Genomic DNA, 26145 nt, shown 5'->3' on the forward strand with positions numbered 1-26145 from the left:
ATGAAGTGTCTCTCTGAACAGACTGGCCAGTTATGTTTTGATAAAAACTTAATGTCTCTAAAAAAAATTGTCAATGCATTGCCCTTTAAGTGCATATCTACAACACCAGTCAAAGCAGCAAAGAATAAATCCTGCTTTACGCTCAGCACTGACAGTATTTCCTCATTTATTTGCTGTCATACAGTAGATTTAAATGTAGGGGGAAAATATTTGAATGTGAACAATTAAGGGATACATAACACCTACAACTCACATTTAAAAAAAAACTATAATAGGGTGCAGTTTTGATAAACAACCGGCAGATGGCGCCTTGGATTTGGTAATAGACTCCAAAGAGGCGAACATTAGTTCCTTCCATCTAAAAATCATAGAGTGCAGACTTTAAACAGACACAACTGCAGACACACAATGCATTTTCTGTCTAAAGTTTGTGATCTGACATGTGTATCTCAGCCAGTGCTCTTTTTTAAACTCCACTTACGTTACAAAAGAAAAAAGAAAGAAAAATAATTATTAATTTTCAAGAAAAACAGTGTTTGTCATCACCGTCAAATAATGAAATAGATAAACAAATAATGATAAAAGATGATCACACAAAATATATCTGTATCTCAGAGTATGAATATAAAAATATTTTGTATAAACCAGTGCTAAATGACTAGGCTAATGTAGGATTGCTTGTTTGTTAGATTGTTATATTTTCTGAATTGCAAAACTTAACAATTATTGTGTTATCAATGCTGAAAAACATACACACGTCTAAACTGGTTTGATGGTCTTCGCTGGTTTCAATGAGGACCAGTTGGTTAATCTCTGGTGCTCTTCCTCACTTTTGTCTGAAAAAGGGCATATGTTTTACCCTTACACTAACCTAAACCACATCACACAAAACTTTCTGCATTTTTACATTTTCAAAAAAATAAAAAAAATAATAATAATAAAAACTCATTCTGTATGATTTATAAGTTTGTTTCTTCTTGGGACAATTCCCTCTAAACAGAAATTTTAAATAAAAAAATATATTATTGAGCAAAAATAGGCCTACTTTTGTCTGGGAGGAGTAGCTAGGGTGTGACCCGTAAATGAGGAACCAGCGGACCATCTGTGGCTGGTTTGTGCTTTCTTTCTTTTTTTAGCAAGGACGTGGTCTCTAGATATGGTTATTAAGGGTTAAGCTTGTTTACTGGTTTTAGGTTGTCTCTCAACCTGGTATTGGTTTCAGAGGGGTTTTGGGCACTTTTGAGCTGATCAGGCAGGGATATCAGCTGGACAACCAGCTCTTGTTTGGTTTAAGGTTTTCCTATGGTTCCTATACATTTTTAGGTTTCGAAACTACAACACTCACAGGCTGTGGTTTATTCACACACAGCCTGTGTGTGTGTGTGTGTGTGTGTGTGTGTGAGGGAGAGAGAACAAGCCATTGTGATTTACATACACCCCCTCTGCCTGCTCCCCCGCCCCTCTTACCCCGGCGTCTACCCCTTGTTCTTCTTCTTCTTCTTTTTCTGCCTCTTTCTTCGCACTTCACTCACTCACACCCGAGTCTCACACACTCCTCCCGCGACGCGACGCGCTTTCACACCTCCACGCGCGTTTCACTGAGCGCCGCAGGAAACAATGGGAACGGAGCCGCTTTGTGTCGGACAGAGACTGACGCGCTTCTCTGTGTTTGTTTAGGACTTTCTGCTCATAGACTCATTGCTATATTCAGGATCCCATTATCTCGCTTTAACTACACAATGGGCTGCTGCAGCGGACGGTGCACCCTGATATTTCTCTGCACGTTTCAGTTGGTAAGTTTGTTTTCTGGAAAAAAAAATAGTGCACTTCACACCGATAATTATGTGTTCACCATGTAGCCAATGTGAGCTGTTTATGTTATAACACACGCCTGCCTTTTGCTTTGTTGTTGTAGTAATGCCGCTGTTGCACTGGACACACATTGAGTACATTATTTAAACATTGTGTGTGCTTGCCTTGAACTCTTGTCTTGATCTGAGTTAAGCTTGAACATGTGTTTAAGTAGTTGGACCCTTCATAAAATAGCCCAGAGTTTTATGACCAGTTGAGTGCTTCTTGCTCTTGCACGAATGCAGCTTCAGTCATCCCAATTGAACTTTTCTCATACTGTGTCATACAAATTTATGAGTACTGGATTACAACACTGTACCAATGAATTATTTTGGATAAATCTGTTAAAACAGGGTTTCTTTTTCTGGCAAAATGTGTGTTTGAATGCTGATCATTCAATGCATCAACGCTGTCAGATACATGCATACATGTCGAAAGTACAGTAATAAATATTTTATATATATATGTGAAATAATATTACATGTTATTGCAAACCATACAATTATATTTATTTTGAGTATTTTATAATGTAACATTATGATTATTATTACAGAACTAGTATTCAGACTAGTAATCAACCTGATTTTCAACTACATCTGTTGAATTGTCACCACTATTAATATCAGTGTTACCATATTACCGTATAACCATATTTTTCAAATCACGCATGAATTAAATGCAGAAGCCATTTTGTTTTTCTATATTTGTGTACATTAAATATAGACTAATCATTATTAAAACTACAGTTTATTCATTCAAGAGCAGTGAGTGATTTTATCTTGGTCTTTTATTGTTTGATTAACAGTAATGACTGCAGCAGGTTTATTAGGCTGATGTCACTTTAAGAGCTGCACGGATCCAATAAACTGTTACACACACTTCTTTTATTGCTCACTTAAGACATAACCGACTGTGTTCATGAGGTTACCAAAACGGCATTTCGACATGTTTGTGTGTGTAGGCTTTTGACCGTTTAGGCGTGTATCTGAAGCCCACAGTAGGCTATATACTTTGCTTAAAGGAGAACTCCGGTCAATTTTAACATTGAGCTCATTTTTTTGTACATTTGGAGTGCTGTCAATACAGAGAACAACGACAAAAATCGGTGATGCCTGCACCGTGTTATCCTCTTTTTAAAATTTGCACCCTGTTGACTTCAATGGGGCAAGTTTTAAACCTGCTTTTAGCCTCTTAACATCCTTGATGTGTCATTACAAGTGCCCAGCCATGTGAGTGATTCCTTCAGAGTGAACACGGGTGAATCTGACTGCAGTAGATGTGAAAGATATGAATAAAAGTGATGTTTATTCAGCCAGGATGTAAATACAGGTATGAGCGCTGGCTAAATAAATATCATTTTTATTCATATCTTTTTTATTCATATCTTTCACATCTACTGCAGTCAGATTCACTCGTGTTCACTCCGAAGGAATCACTCACATGACCTGTGCACTTGTAATGACACATCAAGGATGTTAAGAGGCTAAAAGCAGGTTTTAAACTTGCCCCATTGAAGTCAACAGGGTGCACATTTTAAAAAGAGGATAACACGGTGTAGGCAACACCGATTTTTGTCCTTGTTCTCTGTATTGACAGCACTCCAAATGTACAAAAAAATGAGCTCAATGTTAAAATTGACCGGAGTTCTCCTTTAAGGGCGTTCAGCTTTTTTGCTTTTACAGTCTATGGTTCGGCTCCATCTCGAAGAGCCGCCTAGGGAACAGTATCTCTTTCGCGGCTTAATGCGCTTTTGATGACTGTTTAATATCAGGCACGTCCCGCAGTTTAGCGACAGTAGACTGCATTTTACAACAGTCACTTATTCGGCTGATTTGGATGTTAAGTTTGGAAGGAACGAAAGCGCACTGCTATGAAGGAAAGGAAGGTGCGCTGGATGGAATGGGGAAGTGGCCCAATACCCGTTTTACATCCATTGTCTAGTTTTCATAATCTTTGGAAGCCAAAATCAAAAAATCAATTACGATCAATCGCACAGCCCTACCTCAGAACTTTTAATCAATATCAGAACTTTTAATCAATATCATAACTTCCAGTGAAAGAACAGACCTTTTTCTGGTGATGTATGCAGGACTTCTCCAATCATTTAGCCTGCTTAGACCCCACCCCTCCACAAATGATAAGCTTGCATTCAGATCTGCCTCCATCCAATCAACAACTGATGCATTAAACCAAGTCCTGCCCTACATTCTGTCGATAATCTGTTTTACTTAAAGGGATATTTCACCGCTGGAAAGATGAATGTGTATTTAAATTGGGTCATTTATGTATTAGAAATGTGAAATTATTTTAGAAGTTGGTGCCGTCTAGACTGAGAAAAGCCAGAGAATGTGTTTTTGGCTCATGTGGATGAAAGACAACAACTAACAGAATGCACTTGCTTCGCTGCCCTACGAGGCCACTCCCAAGCCACGCCTACCGGTTACAGAGGGCAGTATCGGAAGAAATGATACAACTAGGCTACTAGTTGACTCGAAACTGAAAAGACGCCGTTTTATCGTGAGATCCCCCTATGGGCGGGTTGAAGACATGCGGAACGAACTCCTACTACTGGCTGTAGTCTCTCGCCTCAGATGACGCTAAATGACGATTTTTGCGTCATCTGAGTTTTTTTTCCAGACACACAATACAGAAATCTCTCGTCTCAGGGGGACATGAGGGAGGGAAGCACGGCCATTCGAAAATACTACCGGGTTTCTACTGATACAAACCTTAATGCTAATGGGTGAAGTAAAGATTTGTCACTACGGTTTAAGAGAATTAGTATACAAAAAAATACCTACAAACTTACAGAGCTTTTGCAGGCTTGTTGAACTCATAACAAGTGAAAAATGGAAAGAGGACCTTCAGGTCAGGATGAAGTGTCTATAAATATCCGACTGAGTTGACACAGAGGGTATTATGTTTACATGCTTTTGAACAATAGTTTAGTATGTGAAAGTTCATTGCAAGGACTCTACGGCAAGCACCTCGGCACTAAATTGATCTGTTTACACTCTAGATAGAGTTGGCAGGAGCTTTCAGTGGTTAGTCATTAGTTAGATCTACCCATGTTCCTGTCAAAGAGAGAGATGTTCGTCTCTCCTCAAGAAGCTATTACACTGTAATTGTCGCTTAATCTTTATTGCAGCTCGCTCTGGTTCATCGGATACTCTATCCTAGCTTAAGTGTTCATAGAAGTTGTATGTCAGTGAAATGTTATATTGACTTCAAAGTCAGCCATCAACATTCTGCTGTGAGTGGCTGGTGTCCTAATTTCCATACGGAAAGTATTGCGGCTGCTTTTTGCATTGTTTCACTCGACCTCCCCTATCCGCAATCCCAGTCTCAACAACTGAACTGATCCCACGACAATGTAAACAGGCGTTGTACGCCTACACCGGTAAACAGCTGCAGGGGACTGATTGCACCTTATTCAAATGTAACTGCTGTTGACACTGTGAAGTAGACACTTCTTGTTTTCTACATGGCACTGCTTGCGTAATGCTCAGAGGTGCTGTCCATTCTTCCCACAATCCTCTCTGACAGGAGCATTAAAAAGCCGTGGACACCTGCCCCCCTAAAGACAGATGTGTAATACACCTCGGTCCACACGTCACACTGTCAGACCTTCTGAGCTTGACAGGGTCCGTCTTCTTTTCATTTTAGGCACCTCGGGGGGAAAACATTCCTGAGCTTTGATGTAGTTCTGCTCTCTGTCTTCCTATGAGATCTTATTATCTTGATGTCACAGAGTTTGCCGAACGAGTCGGCAGTTACTACTGTTCCCACTCGTACTGTTCTCAGTGGAACGATATCACAAAACTCTGTTAGACTAACTGCGAATATTAGTCATTTACTGGATGATTGGTGGATTGATGCTTTTCTTTTTATATGATCAATAAGTTATGCCAACATATGTTTTTACATTGCTTTAACTAATTAAAATAAGTTAAGCAATTTTTAACTTTTTATACCCTAACCCTACTTCTAACCCTAACCCTAACCCTAAGTTATACAAAATTCGACTTTTTAAAGTCAGTTTAATGTAATTTAAGTTGAAATGATTTAAGTTGATTGTAATTTAAGGCAGCTTTTTTTTCAGTCTATTACTGTTGCGCTTATACTTAAGGATTTATACTTTTACTTTAAAGTGACATTAGGAGATATGAAAAAATTCCTAACGCTAAGTAATAAACTTTGGCTCATAACTTGTTTCTCACAATTTGTGATCGGATGAATTTTTCCTGGCCAGACTATAATACAGATGAAAAATGTACACTGAGGGAAAGATATGATCCATATCTGGAGAGCAGAATTAGCGATACACAATCCGTACTGTATCGGTTGTCGGACGATATTAGAGCTTTTTGAATGAATCAGTAACGTTCAGAATTGCTACTATTAATTTATGCAAATTTTTAGATTTAGACAATATAAAAATCTAACTTTAAGTTAGCCTTTAAAAACACTAATGATTTAATGTTAAATTTCATTTTTATCAAATCTTAAAATAAATATATTGATGCTGTACATACATTTATAATGTTGTGATGCCTGGATTCATTTGTAGACTTCTCTCTGGTGACGTATGCCGGACTTCTCCAATGGTTTTGTTTGCTTTAACCCCGTCCCTCCACAATTGACTTGAATCTGGTATTCATTTTTGAGTGCATTGTTCACAACTCAAAATCCAATCAACAACTTTTTTGGTAATCCGTTGCGACTCGGATGCACGTCGCAATACGGAAGAAAAGATCTGTCGCTACCTCTGTTTCTGTTCGGTTTATGTCTTTCAATATCACTGCATCCTTAACCAGAATATCATATAGACTTTGGAGTGAGTCCAATAAGCAAACTAGCCAGAAAACATTCGCAACCACATAGCAATGCCATTTGATTGGCATGTACAAGTTTAGCTAAGGACCTTCCTCAGACATCCTCTTCCTCAGACATTTTTACCCTTTGTTGCTCTTGAGGAACATCTGGTTTGGTTCCTCCTCCATATCTCTGTTCTCGCAGTAATTGATGGGGAGTTTGTTTAAAAGCACATGAAACTGTCAGCATCTGGTTTAAAGACTCCCTGGTTGTTGCTTTTTTCTTACAGGCATTCTCCACACGGACTTAGTAATCACTACGTTTGGAGTGAACTGGACAGTTATCGAGTTCATTGTAATTCTGAGATGTTGTTCTCCGTGAATCTCTCATTACCACATCTCTCGCATGGTTGGGTTGTGCGGGGACTTGTGGTTAACCAGGGAGGAATTTAGTCTGTATCTAGCCAAAGCTTAATAATGAGGCTTTCTTGATTAAAAATTCTTTCTTTTGTTAACAAGCAGCTTGAATTTTTATCTTTGACCTAAAGGAAAATTTCACCAAAGAATGAAACTCTTGTTCCAAACCAGTATGACTTTTCTTCTGTGGAATACAAAGGAAGAAATTTTGAAGCAGGGCTTATTTGTCGTATGGAAGACTACTTTTATGGTGCTTTTTGGTCTCTGTGCTTTATTTCCGGAAGTCATGTGGATTTGGAATGACATGAGTGTGAGTAAATTTCATTTTTTTGTGAATTAATCCTTTAAGTATGTCAGAGGTGGAGATTATGTCTAAAAGTGCACGCACATACACAAAACACTGCCTTGTCCAATACATTTCCTCTACAGTATTTCCTTAAGAGACTAAACAAACTAGGGCAGAAATCAAGAGACGCTTTGAAGCGAGCCAGAAAAGGAGGGCTAATCAGTCAAAGAAAGAGAGTTGTACTTGCCGTGTTGTACACACTGGTGACTAGAGAGGAAAAGACACACTTAATGGTGAAAAGAGAAAGTGACTGATGGACTGTGGGTAATGTATGGCAGTGGCTTTGACCTCTTTATGGCAGAGCAGAGAGTCTAGTGGAGAGATACAGTAATGAGGTCAGGAGGATCGCACACGTCAAATCGAGGCCTGGATGTTGAATAGATCTTTACATTCAGATTCAAGGAATGTTCTGCATTGATAGCATTATAATCTTCATTTCTCCGAAAATTTAATTAACGAACGTATAATTGAGGTCTATGTGGCAAGGCTTTGCAGTGAGTTTTTAAACCAAATATATGCACTTTTTTTGTTGCTAGACCCTTATATCTTCTAAATCATCCTTAGTAATGGCACTTCTGTTCTTGGTAGACAACATCTGGTTACTGTATGCATTTTCATCGTGATTCTTTTTAGTTGGCTTTTTAGGAGTCCCTTTCTGATATACTTGCAACCATCATGCAAAAGCTTGCCGGCTTTTCAAGGTCATAATAGGAGTTGAAAAATGTAATATAACTTTGCACACAGATCAGCACAAATAAGTCTTGTGGCTAGGGATACAAATCACTATTAAGTAATTCATATTTGGATAAAGGAAAGCAGTTCCATTGTTAAATGATGAGATGTTCAATAATGAATGGTCCTGCAATTCCTGCAAAAGATTAGAGATGGTAGGAGCTCCCAGTTAGCTGAAAGCTGTATGTTTTTTGATTCACTAAAATGAACCATCTCATAAAGAACTGGCAGCGATGAAAGCCAACTGGGGTGTCGCCTCATGTCATCTGTGTCTAGGCTGAAAAGTTGCCCCTCAACACACCGCAAAGACTATACAGCCAACGGCCAGATAACATCTGTTCTGTGCGAACGTGAGAGGAATAATTCTCCATGCCAGCAGGGGGCGGTAGCCTGTATTCATCATTTAAAAAGGGAAACTAGTAGAGCAGCTGTTGCTTACAATTTTTCCATTCAACTTCATTGTTTGCTTGCTTTCATCGCTTGGCGTTTTACTTCTTGTGCAATGGTTCACTAAGCTGAACATCCAATCAGAGATCTCCTACACTGATCAAAGGCTGCGTCCAAATATTTATAAATGCTGCTTTCTGAGGACGCATTCCAAGGTAGGAAGGGATCAAAGCACGTCCGAATGCAATGTTAGTTTCACTTCCTCTCTCCTGAGGTACCTTCATCTGATCGATTTTTGGAGGCTTCGCTGCCTTTGATATCCCAGCTCTCTATTGAAAGTAGTGCAGGAAACTCTTTCAAAGTATGTTGCTTCGTCCATATCAGTTGAGAAATACACGTGCACGAATCGTTAACAGAACCGAACACCATTCAGTTCTAGTAGTAATTGACTGCAGTAATTCTGTGGTAATTGACAGTGTGTCACCGATTCTGTGACGAGCTTAACTTGTATTGAACCGTTCCTGTAATGTACACACATGTATAATAAAGGTCCTGTCAGCATGCCCACCAGGCCTCCTCTTTCCTCTTGGTCCATCGATAAGACGTAAAGTTGACATGTCATGTGTTTTTACTCTTAACCCCCCACTGAGAGGCAAATGATCTAAACAAACAGCGTTCCCTTTGGAAACGAGAAACCGCGGAAACGTGGACCAGCTGACTTCACAAAGTCAAAGACTCTCGCGGGAGGGCAGTAAAAATGTGAGGACGGGGTAATTTGTGGTTTAATTTGCTCAGGAGGTGTCATTACAGGGCTACAGGGGTTCATTGGTTATGTTGATGGAACCTTTTGCCCTCCTGTAAAGGTTAATTTGCCCCTGTTGGCTATTTCACGACAGCTAGGGGAGTTAGAAACGCCCGGCGGTTTTACGAGACCCGACGGCAGCCTCTATCTCCCAGACAAATGAGCGCGGAGATGTGCGGCTCTGTTTATCAGCTGATTTGCATATGATTCAGCCCAACACCCAATGTGCATCTCCCAGCCAGACAAGCAGATGAATATTTATAAAACAAAGAGTGCCACCCTCTCTTTTCTCTCTCCCTCACTCACATCTATGTACTCTGAATTACTAACTTTCATTAATGCACTCAGGCTGTTATTAAGTGTAATTTGTGGACTGAATCAGAATGAGACGGCAGAAAAAGACACACACACACACACACACAACACACACGCTTCTAATGCTTCTGTGTAACTCGGGAATGCCTGATACGGGTTGATGGATAACATGCCCGTTGAGGGATCCAGCAGAGAGAAAAACTGCAGCAGCTCTAGACCAAAACAATATCGCCATAGTGCCTCAGACGTTTATTACAACCACACAACAATTGAGATGAAAAATATTTCTTCACGAATCTAGCTCTGTTCAACAACTCAGTGAGCTGCTTGCATTGGTAGCTGTCGGCTGTTTGTTGTACGTTCGTGTCAAAACTAAAGTATAATTTAAGGCAACATTCTTACTGTGTAACTTTGTAAGAGACTGAACTTGGAACACTGCATTGGAAACAACTGGTTCCAATCAAGTTTGATCTTAGCATGTTGCTATGCTAACTATTTGATACTCGAACGGGTGTAATATACTTGTCACACAAATCTTAAAAAGAAAACTGTCATTTTTAATCCATAAGTTTTTTTTACAGTGCATACTGGGATCGCTTTAACTGTAAAGGCACATACATCTAATGAGTTGAAATATAACTAAAAACATGGCCTGCTAAAACAAACACTGTGTGTATTTGACTGTTTAAGCACAATAAGCCTTGAAAAAGGGCTTAATTTGGTACTTGCTGTTTGAGAGGCTGCTTTATGTGTGCGCTGTGGGCATGAGCACACAAGTCGTTTAGAGATCTGAATGGTTTAAAATCCCCTGAATGTTTAAATTGGACTTGCAAATGATAAACTTTAGTGTCAATGCAACACTGGCCTGAATGGCCAACTGACAATTCTGTCAACTGTCCCGAAACACGAGCGAAAGTCTTGTATTACAGCGTGCAGCTCGCTTTTATTGAAGACATTCTGAATCACTCATGCTATTCGTGAAATTACATCTAACAGAAAGTTTCCAAATTTACTGATTTGATAATCTGTGTAGATTAATTTACTCATTCAACCTACATGCTATAATGAATGAATGTTGGTGCAAAACCTGCAGGAATGAGTAAAATTATGTGCAATAGCTGCAATCCTGCACCGAAATTCAGGCCCTGAAATACATTAAATGCATCTAGAAAGTCACTCTTGATAAAAATCTGTCAAAATGAATGCATGTAAATGAAGAGCAAATGGAAATGGAAGCGCCTGATATGATGTTTTGCTCATATCCCAGAAATTCTCAAGACACCAAATGATGCTAAAATGGATATGAATGAATTTCCATTTCTGTGCTTACCCAAGCATGCAGTCAACACTGTCAATGCATATGAATCATTGCTTTATCAACACCCCACCAGCAAGCAAACAGCCGACTGATCTCTTCGACCTCTGACTTCCATCTACATTTACTGACATCCTGATCTCCCATTGTGACCATCAGTGTTGAGTTATAGATGAAATGTTTAAGCTTGAGAAGCAGCGCTCTGTTTCTCTCTCTTTCTCAATCCTGATTTCCTATCAGACTGTGGAAAACTGATTGTGTCAGGTCTCTGACTGTGAAGATTGGCCAGTTGACAAACAGGAGTGTCGTCTCGGAGAACATTGACATTGATTGTAACTCCAACAAACAGCATCTTCAGAACAAGAACGGGCTAAAATGGAAGTGCGAGAAAATCTTATGGCCTGTTCACACCTATAATAAAATGTAAGTGAAATTAAATACAAACAGAAAGTCATTCACATGCGTTATCTCGCTGATATCAGCAGCACTGTGCATCTGTCTGTCTGAATAGATGAATCAATGCATTTTGTCCACATTGTCAATAATGCATTGTGGCTAAGCTAGCTGGCTTAGCTAAATGTTGCATTTTGTCTTTTTGAATCATTACCCAGCCGTGACTACTGATTTGGACCACCTGTTTGCTGAGTCCACAACAAGATGTTTCTAAATAGGGTCGATTGATGCCTTGAGTACTAATATTGACCGCTCTCTGAAAAATGTAAGCCCCTGTATTGAGTGCAACAGCAGGCCAGTCATTCACCCGTGTGCTGATCAATATTTCTGAGGGGAAAGGTGACTGATCATATGATACTCTATAGAAGAGAAGGTGATGGGGGAAAAATTAGCTCACAGTGGTCGAGTTCAATTATTTAAAAACATAATAGCCTACTTGTGTGCCTATATTAGAATATCAAGTAGTTAGCTTAGCAACATGCTAATGGCAAACTCTTTGGGAATTAACTGTAATCTGTCAGTTAATCAATGATTGTTAGGATGTTTTCTTAAAGAGCCAATTTTCACATATTTTAGTTTGTATGTTCACTTGGTAACACTTTACCACAAGGTCTCATTTGATTTAAAATTAGTTAACTAACATGAACTAACAATAAAGTGTTAGTATAAACTAACGGATGCCAGAGTGTTCAATTTCTACCATAATGCTGATTATAGTAGACAAATTATGATTTTCAGTGATAAACCTACCCTTACAATAACTGTTCTGTTAATAACCCTCTGTTGATCAGACTGTCTTATACAAATTACGAAAGTATACTCTTTACAAAAGAAGTTTTCGCAAAAGCCCTGGAGCTGTCAAAATACTTTTGCTGACAAATAAACATGAATTTCTCAGTCCAGGTAACACAGAGAAAAAGTAAACCTTTGTTCATTTACATAAACTACTGACATTGCAACAATACAAAGCGGGTTGAAAATCTGTGAACTTACACTTTAACTAATGTTAAATGAAACCTTATTGTAAAGCGTTACCATTTACTTTGAGGTCATTTATATTCTAGTGTACTTATAAACATTGTTGCAGATGTACAAGGACCAAAACTACTGATGATTACACAGACTTCTGTCCAATCAAATTCCAATAAAACCTGCAAGTGACCGGCAAGTAGCAAATCATGCCCTGCGTCTTAATATGCACACCACCCGACTATATAGTACAGGTGAAAAACAATAGGCAATATGTCATTGGGTTTTTTAAATGGGTCGCTGTTAGAAAGTACTTCAGAAGGGCTGTAGAGAGAGAGTTATGCTAGAGCTCTAAATGAATATTTTTTTTATAAATGTAAAGGAGACTCCTCAATCTCCGTTCTCTCCCAGCATGCTCTTCTCTTTATCTGAGTCTGTCTCTAATTGTCTCTTTGACCTCCTCCTCCTCCTTGAACATGTGTGAATTATTGATTGGAGAGTGTGATTTATCAGTGCTTAGAGAGGGACAGAGGGCGGAGTGTGCTGACTTTCCGCTCCTCCTCGTCTCACCTTCACTGTTGAAGAAACCAATTATAAATCTGAACACTGAGACCAGAGGGCTCTCTCTCTCTTCAGTGCCTTCTATGAGCTGTTTAGTGGAGAGGCTCCCATGGTAACCTCCCAAAATTATGCATCAGAAATCAAGCTATCATGAGGGATGTGCTTGTAATATGCAAAATAAGGAGGAGTTAAGTGAAGTGGTGATGCTGAATAAGAATAAATATTCAAATCAGCTTAAAATGTAATCTGTGTTTTGTTATACTGCTGAAAAAAGATCATAAAATGTTTTTTTTACATGCTAAATTTATTCATTAAAATAAGCTTATTCTAGAAGTGAATTTATTTGTGTGCGATTCACTTGAGTTTGGGAACTAGAACCTTAGTTAATCAGTTTGCGTTGGGGTTGCTTGCCTACAATATATATTTTTTGTTAACATAAAATAGCTGAAACTGGGAAAGGGATTTTTAGTTCCCAGCATGCCTTGCATGAGATTGGATGGGGAGAGTGAAAAAGAAATTAATTAATTTTTGAGAAAGATACTCAGTTTTGTCTGAGGCACATAGCAAAAAAAGTAGATCTACATGAGCAGAACTGTTGTGTTTTATGTAGTTATGTCTGTGCAAATAGCTAGTTTTTGCATAATACTTGTTTTGAACAGGCAGAAATTCTGGTCAGAGTCTACACACATTTTCCATAGTTTTTTTTTTTTTTTTTTAGCTGTTTTCTGTACAAATGTGTGTATTGTATAAAGTTGGCGTGAAATAAAAATTCAACCTATTTTCTATATGCATGTTATTTATGATCTTATGGGGCTTTAGCTCCGGGTAGTTACAGGAACTCAGTTATAGGAACTAGCCACCAGGGCGGTCTCCCGAGAACAACATTTTTCCCAAACGCCATTTTCCTGGTTTGCACTGACACCGGCATGCCGGCAGTATCAACTCTGAAGTGACGAGTTTTTTAAAAATAGCATGCGTTCGGTCAATCAACGATTACTATGAAAACTTTATTCCAGTGCGAAAGACCCTCTTGTGAATGATTCCTCCATGCATTTTTATTTTTTTAGATCTATGAATTTTTCCAATCAAAACTCGATTTTTCAGTGAAGACAACAGACTTTAGCTCTGGTGATGTACACTGGACTTCTCCAATCATTGAATCTGCTTAAACCCCTCCCCTTACTTATAAAAAGATTGCAGTCTCGCACTCAGATCTGCTCCCATCCAATCAACAACCAATGCAAAGAACAAAGTCTCCTCCCTAAATCTTTTTCGAAAATCTGTTTCGCTTGAAGGTACGTCATAATACCAAAGAAAAGATCTGTCACTGTTTCCATTTCATTGTGTCTGTAAATGTCACTTAAAAACCAAGGACCGTAACTATAATGATAACTATGTCTATAAAGATTTAATAATCAGTGTCCACACCACAACTACACGATAACAACACAGAAAAACGCTATTATTGGAATCACTTTCAGAACAATTTTTTCCAGCTGATGAATGATAAAAACATTGACAGCTAATCAGAATTCACCCAACTTTAAAGAACTTGAGCATTAAAAGAGACAGACCACAAAACTGCAGCTTGCGTTTATAATAAACAGAACATTATTGTACATTCATGAGGATACCAATGTAGTTCTTGGTCTTAATGGGCCTTTACATATCAGTCAGACAGGTCTCTTCCTGTATAAATAGGCAGAATAAGCTGTGGTGTGGACCTTATGCTTATAGTCAAAGGTCTGGCTATGTGAGACTAAACAGCCTGTGAGCATCCACAGGCCTCCAGATGCAGGTCCATTATCATTTCAAATGGTTGAGTTCTTCATTGATTTCCTGCTGACCTCGAGGTCTCTGAACTCTGAAGTGTAAATCCTCCACGTGCTCTGGTTTGAGATGAGAGTGCGTGTTTATATATGCATGTTGTGGATAGATGGCTTTACTCACAGCAATAAACAAGCCCTCACCGTGTTTCTGTTACTGAACGTATATGCGTTAGTCTTTCATATGCAAAATTCCTCAGTGCAGAGACGTTTGTCAGTATGTCATTAAATATCATGGGTCTGGACAGAATTCGCTGGCTGAAAGCTGCTGACTATGTTGTACAAGCTGTAATCGCATGTTGTGATGTTCTAATTAACGGCTTTATCAACTGGACAGCTGACTGTGATTTGGAGCAGTTAATTACTGCAAATAAAGGCGAATTATGATGGATTTTACAATGATGAATGCCACAGGGACGTAATTACAACACACTTTGATGAAAGACATCCTGGCAGCTGTTGCAGTTTTGCTGTGGCTTGAAAATAAAATGCAATCGCTGCGTTTAGCTTCAAAGGGAATGTATTACAATCATTTTTTTTTTTTTTTTCAGTGTTATCATAGCCTGTGAAATAAAAATTAATTTTGTCAGTTTTTCATTGAATTAACATTGGGTTTGAAGTAATTCCCACAGATCTAGCTCAGAACCAGTGTATAAAATGAAAGTACTCAATTTTCTAATGTTCTAATTGTCATTGTGATATGAAAAATCAAAGCTATGCTCTACTGGTGTTAAGCGGTAGTTTATTCTGCCCCAGAACCACCCACAGAGACCGTCTGAACAGCATCTAAAGCAGGGGTCTTTCCAAACCTGCTCCTGGAGGGCCACTGTCCTGCAGAGTTTAGCTCCAGCTTTCCTCAAAACACCTGCCTGGAAGTTTCTAGTATGCATTGCCAAGACCTTGATTAGCTGGTTCAGGTGTATTCAATTGACCTATCGGTAAGGCCCTCCCCTCGAACGCAGATGAGCCAATGGCAGTTGAGTATCAGTTGCACGGGGACCAGAACTCAGACATCTTTAGGTTTCAGCTGTATAGAGAAACATTGGAAGATCCGAAGCTCTCATCGGTTTGATGGTGTTTATGCTACAAACATGGTAAAACGATGTGCCTGGTGTACTTGTAACACTGATTCCAGGTATCCTGAGTGGTTGGACATGAGTATTCATGTTTTGAATCACCGTACCGTGCACGCGTTCAATAGCGCGTTTCAAAAGCGTGATAAGATTTGCACGAACGGACCAATTATCTGCGCAATACGACTGAAGCCCGGTTTATTTATAATATCACTGATGTGGGCGCAGTAACCTGGTTCCCTAAGGATTTAACCCCAATCCCAATGAAGATGAAAACCAGAAATTACATTTTCTGGTTGTCATGCTCTTATTAAGTTACAATTAAATTAGTGAGTCCAAACCTAAATAGCTAACACATCTACATTTCAGTGCCTCTCCATATTAAACTGGTTAAATGTAAATTCATTTAATCTCACCCTGCGGTACATGAACAGTGTTGATCCTGGATGTTGTTCATCTGTGATCGTGACGACCGTAACATGAGGCTTTTCCCACTTGCATAGTGATCTGTAAACCCTCACTTCCAAACTAATCTTGTTACCTTCCATATTTATTTTAAAATCTTTTATATATCCCTCCCTGGCATATCACTTGCTTGTTCCTCAACGAGAGGTGGTCCTTCTGTGTCCAATATATATCAAAAAAACGTTTTTCACACTGACAGCTGTCATTGTAAGACAGTTAGCAACTCTGTTTGTTTGTCCGAGTTAGCAACAGTAACTAAGGGAGGCGGGGCTTACCGATATGTTAATTGGGGTTGGAGCTAAACTCTTCAGGACAGTAGCCCTCCAGGAGCAGGGTTGGACACCGCTGATCTAAAGCAACCAACTACAGTTCCATTCAGACCCATTTTGTCCCAAGATTCCTTTGATTTCTGACTCTGGACTTCCGCAACATGTGTAAAGCCAGCCAATCAGAGTGGAGCTGGTGATTTCAGCCAGCTCTTGCTATTTTCATGTGCAATATGCATCAGATGGACGGGACAAACTGTGTGCGGTCTGAGGCTGAGACTAATAGAAAGGGCTTCATGAAATAGATTTCCAGCTAGTGGAAAGAAACGGAGGGTCATGGAAAGACTTTGAATTGTTCAGATTTATGTCAGTGTGATGTTTGTACAGCAGGCTTGTTATCAAGGATGGAAAACAGCCACCTCTTTATCAGTAGGAAGGATGGGGCAGAAAAGAGGTGACCTCCCCAAGGTTTTGGCTGATCTCTCTGATGTGGGTCAGAAGAAGGAGGGAGAGGGGACGGGATGGATAGATGGGTGCCGTCACGGGTCACGGTCTGGAAATCACACCCTCGCTATCATTCAGAAACACAGAGGGTGGTGTGAGTGTGTCTCAATAGCTTTGTTAGCATATACCAAATGGTTTATGCTATTTATGCAGGATACTACATTTGAGGAACGCTGTATCCCACAATGCAATATGCTTGCTTATACATTTTGATGGTCAAATGAAGCAGTATCTAATGTGATTACATTTACATTATCATTGTTGAAAACAGTTGTGCTGCTGCTTCATATTGTTATTGAAATCGTGATACATGTTTGTCAGGATTCTTTGATGAATGGACATTTCAAAAGAACTGCATATATTTGAAATAGAAATCTTTTGTAACATTATAAATAAATGTATGAATCTCTTCAAAAAGTATTGCTGACCCCAAAGTTTTAAATGGTAGTGTATGTGATAAAAATGTAGCATAGTACAGTTCAAATGTTGGTTGTATATTGCATAAAGTAGGCCTGTATATAATAGGTTGTATAATAGGATTTTTCTCGTTTGCTAAGAAGCTTTGCAGATTTATTAGCGGTGAACAAAAGCTCTTTTGATTGTTACTTGAGAGAGATGGAAAACTTCTTTCCCTCTCTTATTGGACTATTCCCAAATACCTCTGTTGTCACACCCTAGTAAAAATCTTCTCAGAATGATTTGAAGGATTACACACACACTTTATGGGATTTGCTCCAATTTAAACAGATGATTACCGCAGCGGCGCATGGCTTCATGGTAATCGATCAGGGACAAAAAGGTGCATTACACAAGTTGATTTGTGGGCTAGCTGAAGCTAATCTAGGGGAAATGGCTGGTTTAAGGAGCGGGAGTGAATCTGATATGATGGAGATCGGAATACTTTGCCAGGAACGTCTGCTTCATCTTTCAGCCCCTAAAAGCATTCCGCCATTCCTGCACGTGCTAATGAGTCCCACAAGTCAAAGAGAGCGTTTCCTCCTCCATCATTAGCTGTTTACTGCATGTGCGAAACACTAAACATGCCATCTCTTGACTTCTCACACTTTCTAGAGTATTTACTGTATAGTTGTAACTTGTGAGCATTGGTTAGCGTCTGTTGCAGGCCAGTGCCGGTGTAAAAATTGCTTTTGTTTAGTAGCATCAGACTTTGTGTGAACCCGTTGGTACACATCCCAGACGAAAGATGACCAATTGTGGCAATTTCCGTGGTTGTGGCTCCTAAACGGTGCTCATACGTCGTACAGTGAGAGATTTTCAAAGACGGCTGTTGTCACGGTCTTACAACCAAAGATTATCAGAAAATTATCACAGACTGTGTCAGAAGGTTAGCATGATCATCTCACAGTGTGTTTGCCGCTACAACCCACGTCTACTGACTGACTAACCAATAAAAATGCAACATGAAATTGCATATTGGTCAACGTGACATGGCACTAAATCTTAAAACTACTTTCCTCAAGATCCATTTGCAAAATTGCCAGGCCAAGTTGGCCTCTTTTCTCTAGCCATGACCAAGTCCATATTCTCCTCTTTCACTTCCTCCTCTTTTTTTTTCAGTGCACATGAAAACCACAATTGCTAAAGTGTGATTCATCTTGCCCTATTTGTTTACCACTAGCGCATGATGAAGATGTTTTATTCTTCTATACGTGTCGTAGCCTATGATTCAATAGGTGTCATCATACAGTCTACATACATTCATTAGATCCATGTCGTACAGTGTGATTTGTAATCTTATTATAGGATTGCCGAAATCGTACAGCATCTAGCAGGCATTAATGAGGGAATTCATTGCTGGTAAGATGAGCTTTTCATAAAACCTGACTGTATATGCAGTAGAAACTGATTTTCCTCTTTAAGTCTGTGTTACGTGCCTGGAGAATACAGAGAAATGGAAGCCTGAAGCTCTCTAGTCCGACGTCTCGGGCCCCAGCTGACCCGACCACATTTTCTCAGATTAATCTGTTCAATCTGTTCTGGGACGACCCCAAAACCCAACACACTTCTTTATAGGCTGGATAGATCACACATAAACACTGAAGCCGTTCCAAAACTCTACAACCACAATCGCACCACCTGCCAAATTCCAGCACTGACCAATAACAGTCTTTCCCAGATTTTGGCTTCTCAAACCATTACTGATGGTCTCAGTCGTCCTGTTGTGTTTTCCTCCTGTCGTTTTGATTTGTCTTTCTGGCGAGAACTTGGACACCATTAGCTTGTGAGTACTGCAGTTGGATTGTAGTCAGTATTCAGTGTTTCTTACTGATGGGTGAGAGTCTGGCCACTAAATATCTGTGCTAAATGTAAGTCTGAATTTAAAAAAAAGCAATAGTGAGACCAAGTAAACATGAAATGAAAAATGGGTTTGGGAAAATAGGCTTTTTAATTGATTTCTTAGTACATGGTCCTGGTCTTATTGTGCAAAATATAACAACTTGCTCCATATCTTAATAGGAGGAGGTCCTAAAACAGGCTTAATGTTTTATATATTAAAATTGGTGTATATTAAAATTTACTTTGAAATTTCACAAAGAATTACAAAGAAACGGCAAGTAACACATTGAATTAAACATGACGAAACTGAAATAGTATTTTCTTGTAAAATGTACTCCAAAAATCTTTATTGTAAGTATTATTTCTCTATTTTCCCAGTCCAAACTTTTGATTTTGCAAGGCATCACTTTCCTCATGCAGACACTGACTCTACTGGAACAGACTTCTGTTTTATCTGTCAGTTTCTTTTTTATTCTCTCTCTCCCTCTCAGTCATTTGTCACTTGTTTTCATTGACGTCCCACCAGTCTGTTTCCCCATCACTTCATCTTCCTCATTGTATCCTTTTTTCCACTCTCATCTGTAGCCATTTTCTCCTCATCCGTCACCCACTCCCTTTGTTTTTTGTCACTTCCTGCCCCGTCCACTCGTCTGTGCGTGTGTGTGTGTGTGTGTGTGTGTGATCTCCTCCTGCTGTCTGCTCCACACATTGTCCAAGACGTTCAGCTCTGATCAAGCCATCATGGCAGATGCTTAATTGTGTCTGCCAGGTCTGTGATGTGCTGACAGTCCCACAATCCCCTGGCACTCGCGCTCATATAGGGCGCTGGTCTTTGTCAGGCGGGATGATGCGTTTCCTGGCATTAAGCTCTGAAATGTCAGCAAGACAGACAGGAAGTAAATAGAAGCGGACTAGTTTCTAAGTGCTTTCAAGTTTATTTGTTAAATTACTTGCTTGGAATGGTGCCTTAAGACGTAAAAGTCTGTTTTGATCATCCTGTGCTACTTTGGCTGGAGATCTCTTTTCCCCCAGCCCTGCTGGTAACAAACATTATGTGTGGTTTCAATACATGTCTCCTACAGGGGTTAAGGCCTGTTCACACCAAGGATGATAAGTATAATGATAATAGTATTAAAAATCGTTCTTCTAAATATAAAAGAATAGCAGAGTCCACATCACAACTATAACGATAACGGCACACTGGCACAGAGAAACGATATCATTGGAATCACTTTCAGAAGCTGATGAGTAACAAAACATTGACAGCCAATCACAACCCATCCTGCTCTTTAAAGCTACCAAATTTCTAAACTAAATTCTAAATTTTTTTCCTTGTTTGAGAAGGTTTCACTCGGATATACAGTACATCACAATAGAAGACTGTTTCATGCTGACTTTAAACCCCAAAAATATAGCTTTTGAAAAAGTGTTTATAATCACTGAAATTACTGTCATCTCCAGCTCGCCTACGTGCATCACTATGGTGAATTAGGCAATATTTTAATCTCCTTCTGTTTGACATTTAATTGGCATTTAAGAGTGCAGAATAATTCTCAGTGCAATTCAATAAAAGTGTAAAAGAGGGTTGTTTAATTAGTCCAACACTGTTTCCATTTCATTACCATTTATCACAGCTTCATTTACTTTTGCGAGCAGTGCAGGTTTGCACCTCTTTTCCTCTTTTCCTCTGTTCCTCTTTCATCTTCTCACAGCAGCCATCGGCCCTCCAGCTCGCGACACACACGTCACACTCTCACTGGATTCTCATTAAACAGCGTTTACAGCAGGACGCGCCCACTTGTCTGTAGTCACCACCCTTGTGTTCCTCTATCAGGGGACTGTCCACACACTCTCGAGTAAAGTTGTTTGATCTGTTAGTTTTAAGAACCACTTTGAGATGCTTGATTATTATTCAGAGGCGATTCTTTAGAACCAGGTGAAGAGCGTTTGAAGAAATAGCCATTACATTAATGCAAACTTACGTTTTATTGCGGAGTTTTTGAATCAAAATCTCTCTTCTAAACCACTTTTATGATGAGATTTCACACATATTTGTTATTTCTGCGATAACATATTTATTTGCATGTTTATAAGTTTAATAATGTTAATTGGACAAGCGCATGATCGCATGAAAAGCACAGATGTTTTATAACTGCTTGTCCATTTGTGGGAATGTCTAATCACTCCAGCCTATCAAATACAGAATGTTCCCCTAATGTTAGTATGGTTCCCCTTTGATTATTTCTTTGGAAACCAATTCCTAATGTTCTCGGACTTAAAGGGATAGTTCACTTTGAAATTAAATTTTGGTATGTATTAGCTTACCTGAAGGGCATCCAAGATGTAGGTGTCTTTTTTTTCCGCAGTAGTTTCAATTTTGATATTTTTAGGTCAAACCGTTCTTGTCTGTCAGTCATATCATGCAGGTCTGTGGTCACTGTCTCAAAGAGCATGCACAGAGAAGTCCAAATTAAACAATTCCCCATCGTCCAAATTAAACAATTCCCCATCGTAAGTACACATTGATGGCCTAAGACACGAAACGAGCGGTTTGTGTGAGAAAACGAACAGTATTTATATCGTTTTTACCTCTTATAACACAACCACGTCCAAGTGATCTGAGGGCGCGGGCGCTTCCTGGTGTGTGACGTGTGCGCAGACTGGTGCATAGATATATATACACTAGAAGTTGCATTAAAGACATTCGTTCCAATGAACTGCCGTAGCCAAGGCGACATCTAGTGTATATATCTATGCACCAGTCTGCGCACACGACACACACCAGGATGTGCTCCCGCCCTCAGATCACTTGGACGTGGTTGTGTTATAAGAGGTAAAAACGATAAATACTGTTCGTTTTCTCACACAAACCGCTCGTTTCGTGTCTTAGGCCATCAATGTGTACTTACGATGGGGAATTGTTTAATTTGGACGATGGCGAATTGTTTTAATTTGGACTCTGTGCATGCTCTTTGAGACCGTGACCACAGACCTGCATGATATGACTGTCATTCAATAACGGTTTGACCTAAAAATATCAAAATTGAAACTACTGCGGAAACAAAGACACCTACATCTTGGATGCCCTTCAGGTAAGCTAAAACATACCAAAATTTAATCTCAAAGTGAACTATCCCTTTAATGTTTTCCAGAATGTTGCATGTGTGTGTGTGTGTGATATAACCTAATAAAAATGTTCTCCAATGGTTATTTTTGTATTTTATGTGATAATCAACAACAGTCAAAAAAGCAAAAATTGTTGACTAAGCAAGCGTACTTGTCATGTTCGATATGTTTAGACGCTGAATATTTCATGAAAATTTTGAGGAAGTCACTGATTGGTTGTCTGTTGTTAAACAACTCTGGAACCACAATTATGGCTGAAAGTCGTGCTAAACAGCTTTTTTTAAAGGTTAAGTAGGTTAAAAAAGCCTGTAAGATGCAGGTAAAATTGATAGTCTGTATGCCATTATTGAAACGATCAGGAATTTTTCCGCTGACTCCAAATGTGTGGCGATTTAAAGATTGTTCTGTTCAAGTTTTGTGCATCTGAAAGGTGTTTGATGTTGCGCTCCAGATGTTTTTATTATTATTATTTATTATTTCACAGATCATATGAATTTGAAAGAAACATTACTGAGATGTTCTCTCGTTCTAGTTTCTGCAAAAAAGTGTTTGCAGTTTAAGAGTTTGACACATAAAGTCTCTTTGTGTCAAAAATATACTTTGATAGTCCTCCAGCCAAAATGATCAAAGACTAAATGGAAAAAAATTATCATGCAAATTAGTTGTACCAGCATTCTTTAAACTTGTATTTCAAATCATTCCTCACATGAATCATTCATGTAAATATATTCTCTCTCTCTCTCTCTGTCTCTCTCTCTCTCTCTTGCTCTCTCTCTCTCTCAGATGGTGGCATTGGAGAGGCAGGTGTTTGATTTCTTGGGCTATCAGTGGGCTCCTATCCTTGCTAACTTCTTCCACATCCTGGTTGTCATCCTGGGCTTGTTTGGCACCATTCAGTATAGACCTCGCTACATAGTGGTGGTAAGTGCTGCTTTTAATTAGTCATAACTAAGTAAATCTCACAAAAACTGTTCGGGTCACATTTTATCACCAAAATTTGAATGTGATACAAATAAAAGAAATGGCCATAAATAAAAACTAATATTCATTTTTAGTAATTTTATGTGATTTTGTCATTTTAAATATTGCTATTTAGGTTTAATTTATTTTTTAATTTCAGTTTTAACATTTCTTTTTTTTTTTTTACTTTTTCAACTAATATTATTTTATTTTATTTCAGCTTTATTTCAATTAACAGAAATGTTTTTAACAGTTTTAATTAAGGACAATAGCCCTAATGTAAATGTCTTTACTACATGGCTCTGTGGAATACTTGATTCTGATTGGTCAATCTCGCCATCCAGCGTTATGCTATTCCCCGATAACAACCAGTAAAAACTGATAACACAGGCTCATCCGGATTATTGAAGTTGCTTGCTAGGAACGGTTTTTCCTCGTGGAAGTTTTGCGTTTGGTGAACTAATAAATCTTTTGCAAAATGCAATATTTTGTATACAGTTTTTTAATTATGTTAAGTCATTTCACTCGGCGGCCATCTTTGAAACGCCTTTCGGGCATGCAAGTGCAGCTCCTGTCTTTTTGAATGGGGAAACATCAAACTCTCCAAAACTGTTCTCCAAACTTACGATTAAATTTTATATTTCACATCACCAATGAAATCTGTCAACAACTGTCTCATAAATTTTGTTTAATAAACGTTCGAATCATGACAGAAAATTATTTTTTTCAGGCTGGATCAAGTTAATGCGCATGTGGAAATGTGTCTGACTGTTTCTATAGGAACCAGAGCTTCTAACGGCTGCGGTGACGCGATGACTTTACCAATCGGCGATTGGCTCTTATTTAGAAGGCGGGACTTATTCCACCATATTGAGTGTTGCACTTTTCCCCATTCAAAACAATACGAGTGACACGTCTTGTGTAATTCTATAGTCTTTGCTTTAAAATAGTTTAATCTCATATCAATATCTTTATCCACATGGTTATTTATGTGGTGAAATGCTATGCAATAAGTGGTACGACTGTACCGTATCTCTTAAATGTCCGTCTAGTTTGAACTTGCCACTTGCTAGCAACTGCTTTCTCCGCGGAAGCTTTGCGTTTAAAGAGCTAATCAAGTATTTAGTCTCAGATCAATATTTCATGTCTAATTATTTACTTATGTGGCAAGAGCTGTGTAATAAGCAGGATAATGTATCCAGGCGGTTGTTATCTCAGAATAAATCCCTTCAGGGTGATGCAAGATGATGGTGATGTACTGTACGTTTATCCCTTACATATTCCATCAAGATAATAGGACTTGTCATGAAATGCGCACACACACACACACACACACACACACACACAAAATCTTAGTGGTCCTAAAACTAGGCTTCATTTTTTATCAAAATAATATTTAATATTGTTCTTGTGCTTGACAGGTTTTGTGAGATTCCCCAAACCATGCTAAAAATCAGTTTAATAACAGGTGTCAGTTCAGATCTGTTCCTTTATGACGGACAGTTTTTAGAAATGCTTATATGCACATAATGTTTGGGGCACATGCAAATCTGCTTACTGTTGATCAAAGACAGCATGCCTCTGCTGATAATGGACTCCCCGCAGACACTGGACCGGCCTTATACTTTGACACATTGTATGACATTATAATCCCCTAAATCTGCAACTAATTACCATGAATTAAATGATTAGAGTCCAGTTCCCTTCAGTTCCTCGCTGGGTCAATCCACGATGCAGCTTCACTTCAAGTTCAACAGGATTATCAAGCCTTTGGTTTAGCTGATGAGACGGGAAGCAAGCTATTTTAGGAATTTTAATATTCAAACAGTTCTTTAATAATCAATAGCCTTTAGTTTACATATAGCTAAACCATGGCTTTGTTGGAAATAGCATAATACACTAATTCTTATTATGGCTACATTAATTTAGATTATAATTTATTTATGAATATAGTATAGTATAGTTTGGCAAAATGTCTATATTATATGGAAGAATGTATTCCACAATAAAATGTTCTTCCATTTTTAACTTGACAAATGAACTACAAGTGGTATCAGCTATACAAAATTTAATAATAAAAAAAAGATTGATAACCCTCCAAAATGTCTCTAGTCTCTAGATGTAAGAAACTTGAAATAATGTGACAACCAATTACTATTATTTGAAACATTTATCATTGCAAAATGCATACTTTTTCATTTACTGTTAAAATGTACATTGTATTTTGCTCAGTATGCACTAAATACATTTCTTTAGTGTGTAATGTTGCTGTTTGAGCTGGAAGGATTTCTGAAAAGTCACTCCAAAGGGAGTTGTTCTTTATATCAGTTACACTGAAAACGCCATTGAGTTTTCTTTCGGGAACAAACGCGTCACAATATTCCTCATTTTAATAGTTCCTGCCCAGGACATACGCTAAATATAGGGGACGAAGCCTGGTTGATTTGAGTTAGTAGTGTGTTAAAAAATTAGGTTATGGTAAAGGGGCGTGACATTTCTGAAACACGCAAGCGGTTGACCAATCACAACACACTGGTCAAGCTGACCAATCAGAGCACAGTGCACTTTTCAGAAGGAGTGCCTTCATAGAGACAGGAACTAAACAGAGTGTTACTGACAGACTGGGAAGAGAGGTGCTGCAACAATGGAGAATATGTGAAAAATA

At 38.7% G+C, this 26145-nt stretch overlaps 1 protein-coding gene across 2 annotated transcripts in view; it reads left to right on the forward strand.

Annotated features, from left to right (window-relative positions):
- Positions 1-1455: 1455 nt before the first annotated feature.
- Positions 1456-26145, forward strand: part of nkain4 (sodium/potassium transporting ATPase interacting 4) — a 53784-nt gene continuing 29094 nt past the window's right edge. The window contains exons 1-2 of one of the 2 annotated variants that reach the window (XM_079849836.1): positions 1456-1793; positions 23304-23441. In XM_079849836.1, the coding sequence (XP_079705962.1) occupies positions 1740-1793; positions 23304-23441 (192 nt within the window). In that variant the 5' untranslated portion in view covers positions 1456-1739. The remainder of the gene's footprint in view (positions 1794-23303; positions 23442-26145) is intronic. The other variant, XM_079849837.1, reaches the window with a different exon arrangement.

The sequence above is a fragment of the Squalius cephalus genome, assembly GCF_949319135.1.
Source record: "Squalius cephalus genome assembly, chromosome: 18".
In the NCBI taxonomy this organism is placed as follows: domain Eukaryota; kingdom Metazoa; phylum Chordata; class Actinopteri; order Cypriniformes; family Leuciscidae; genus Squalius; species Squalius cephalus.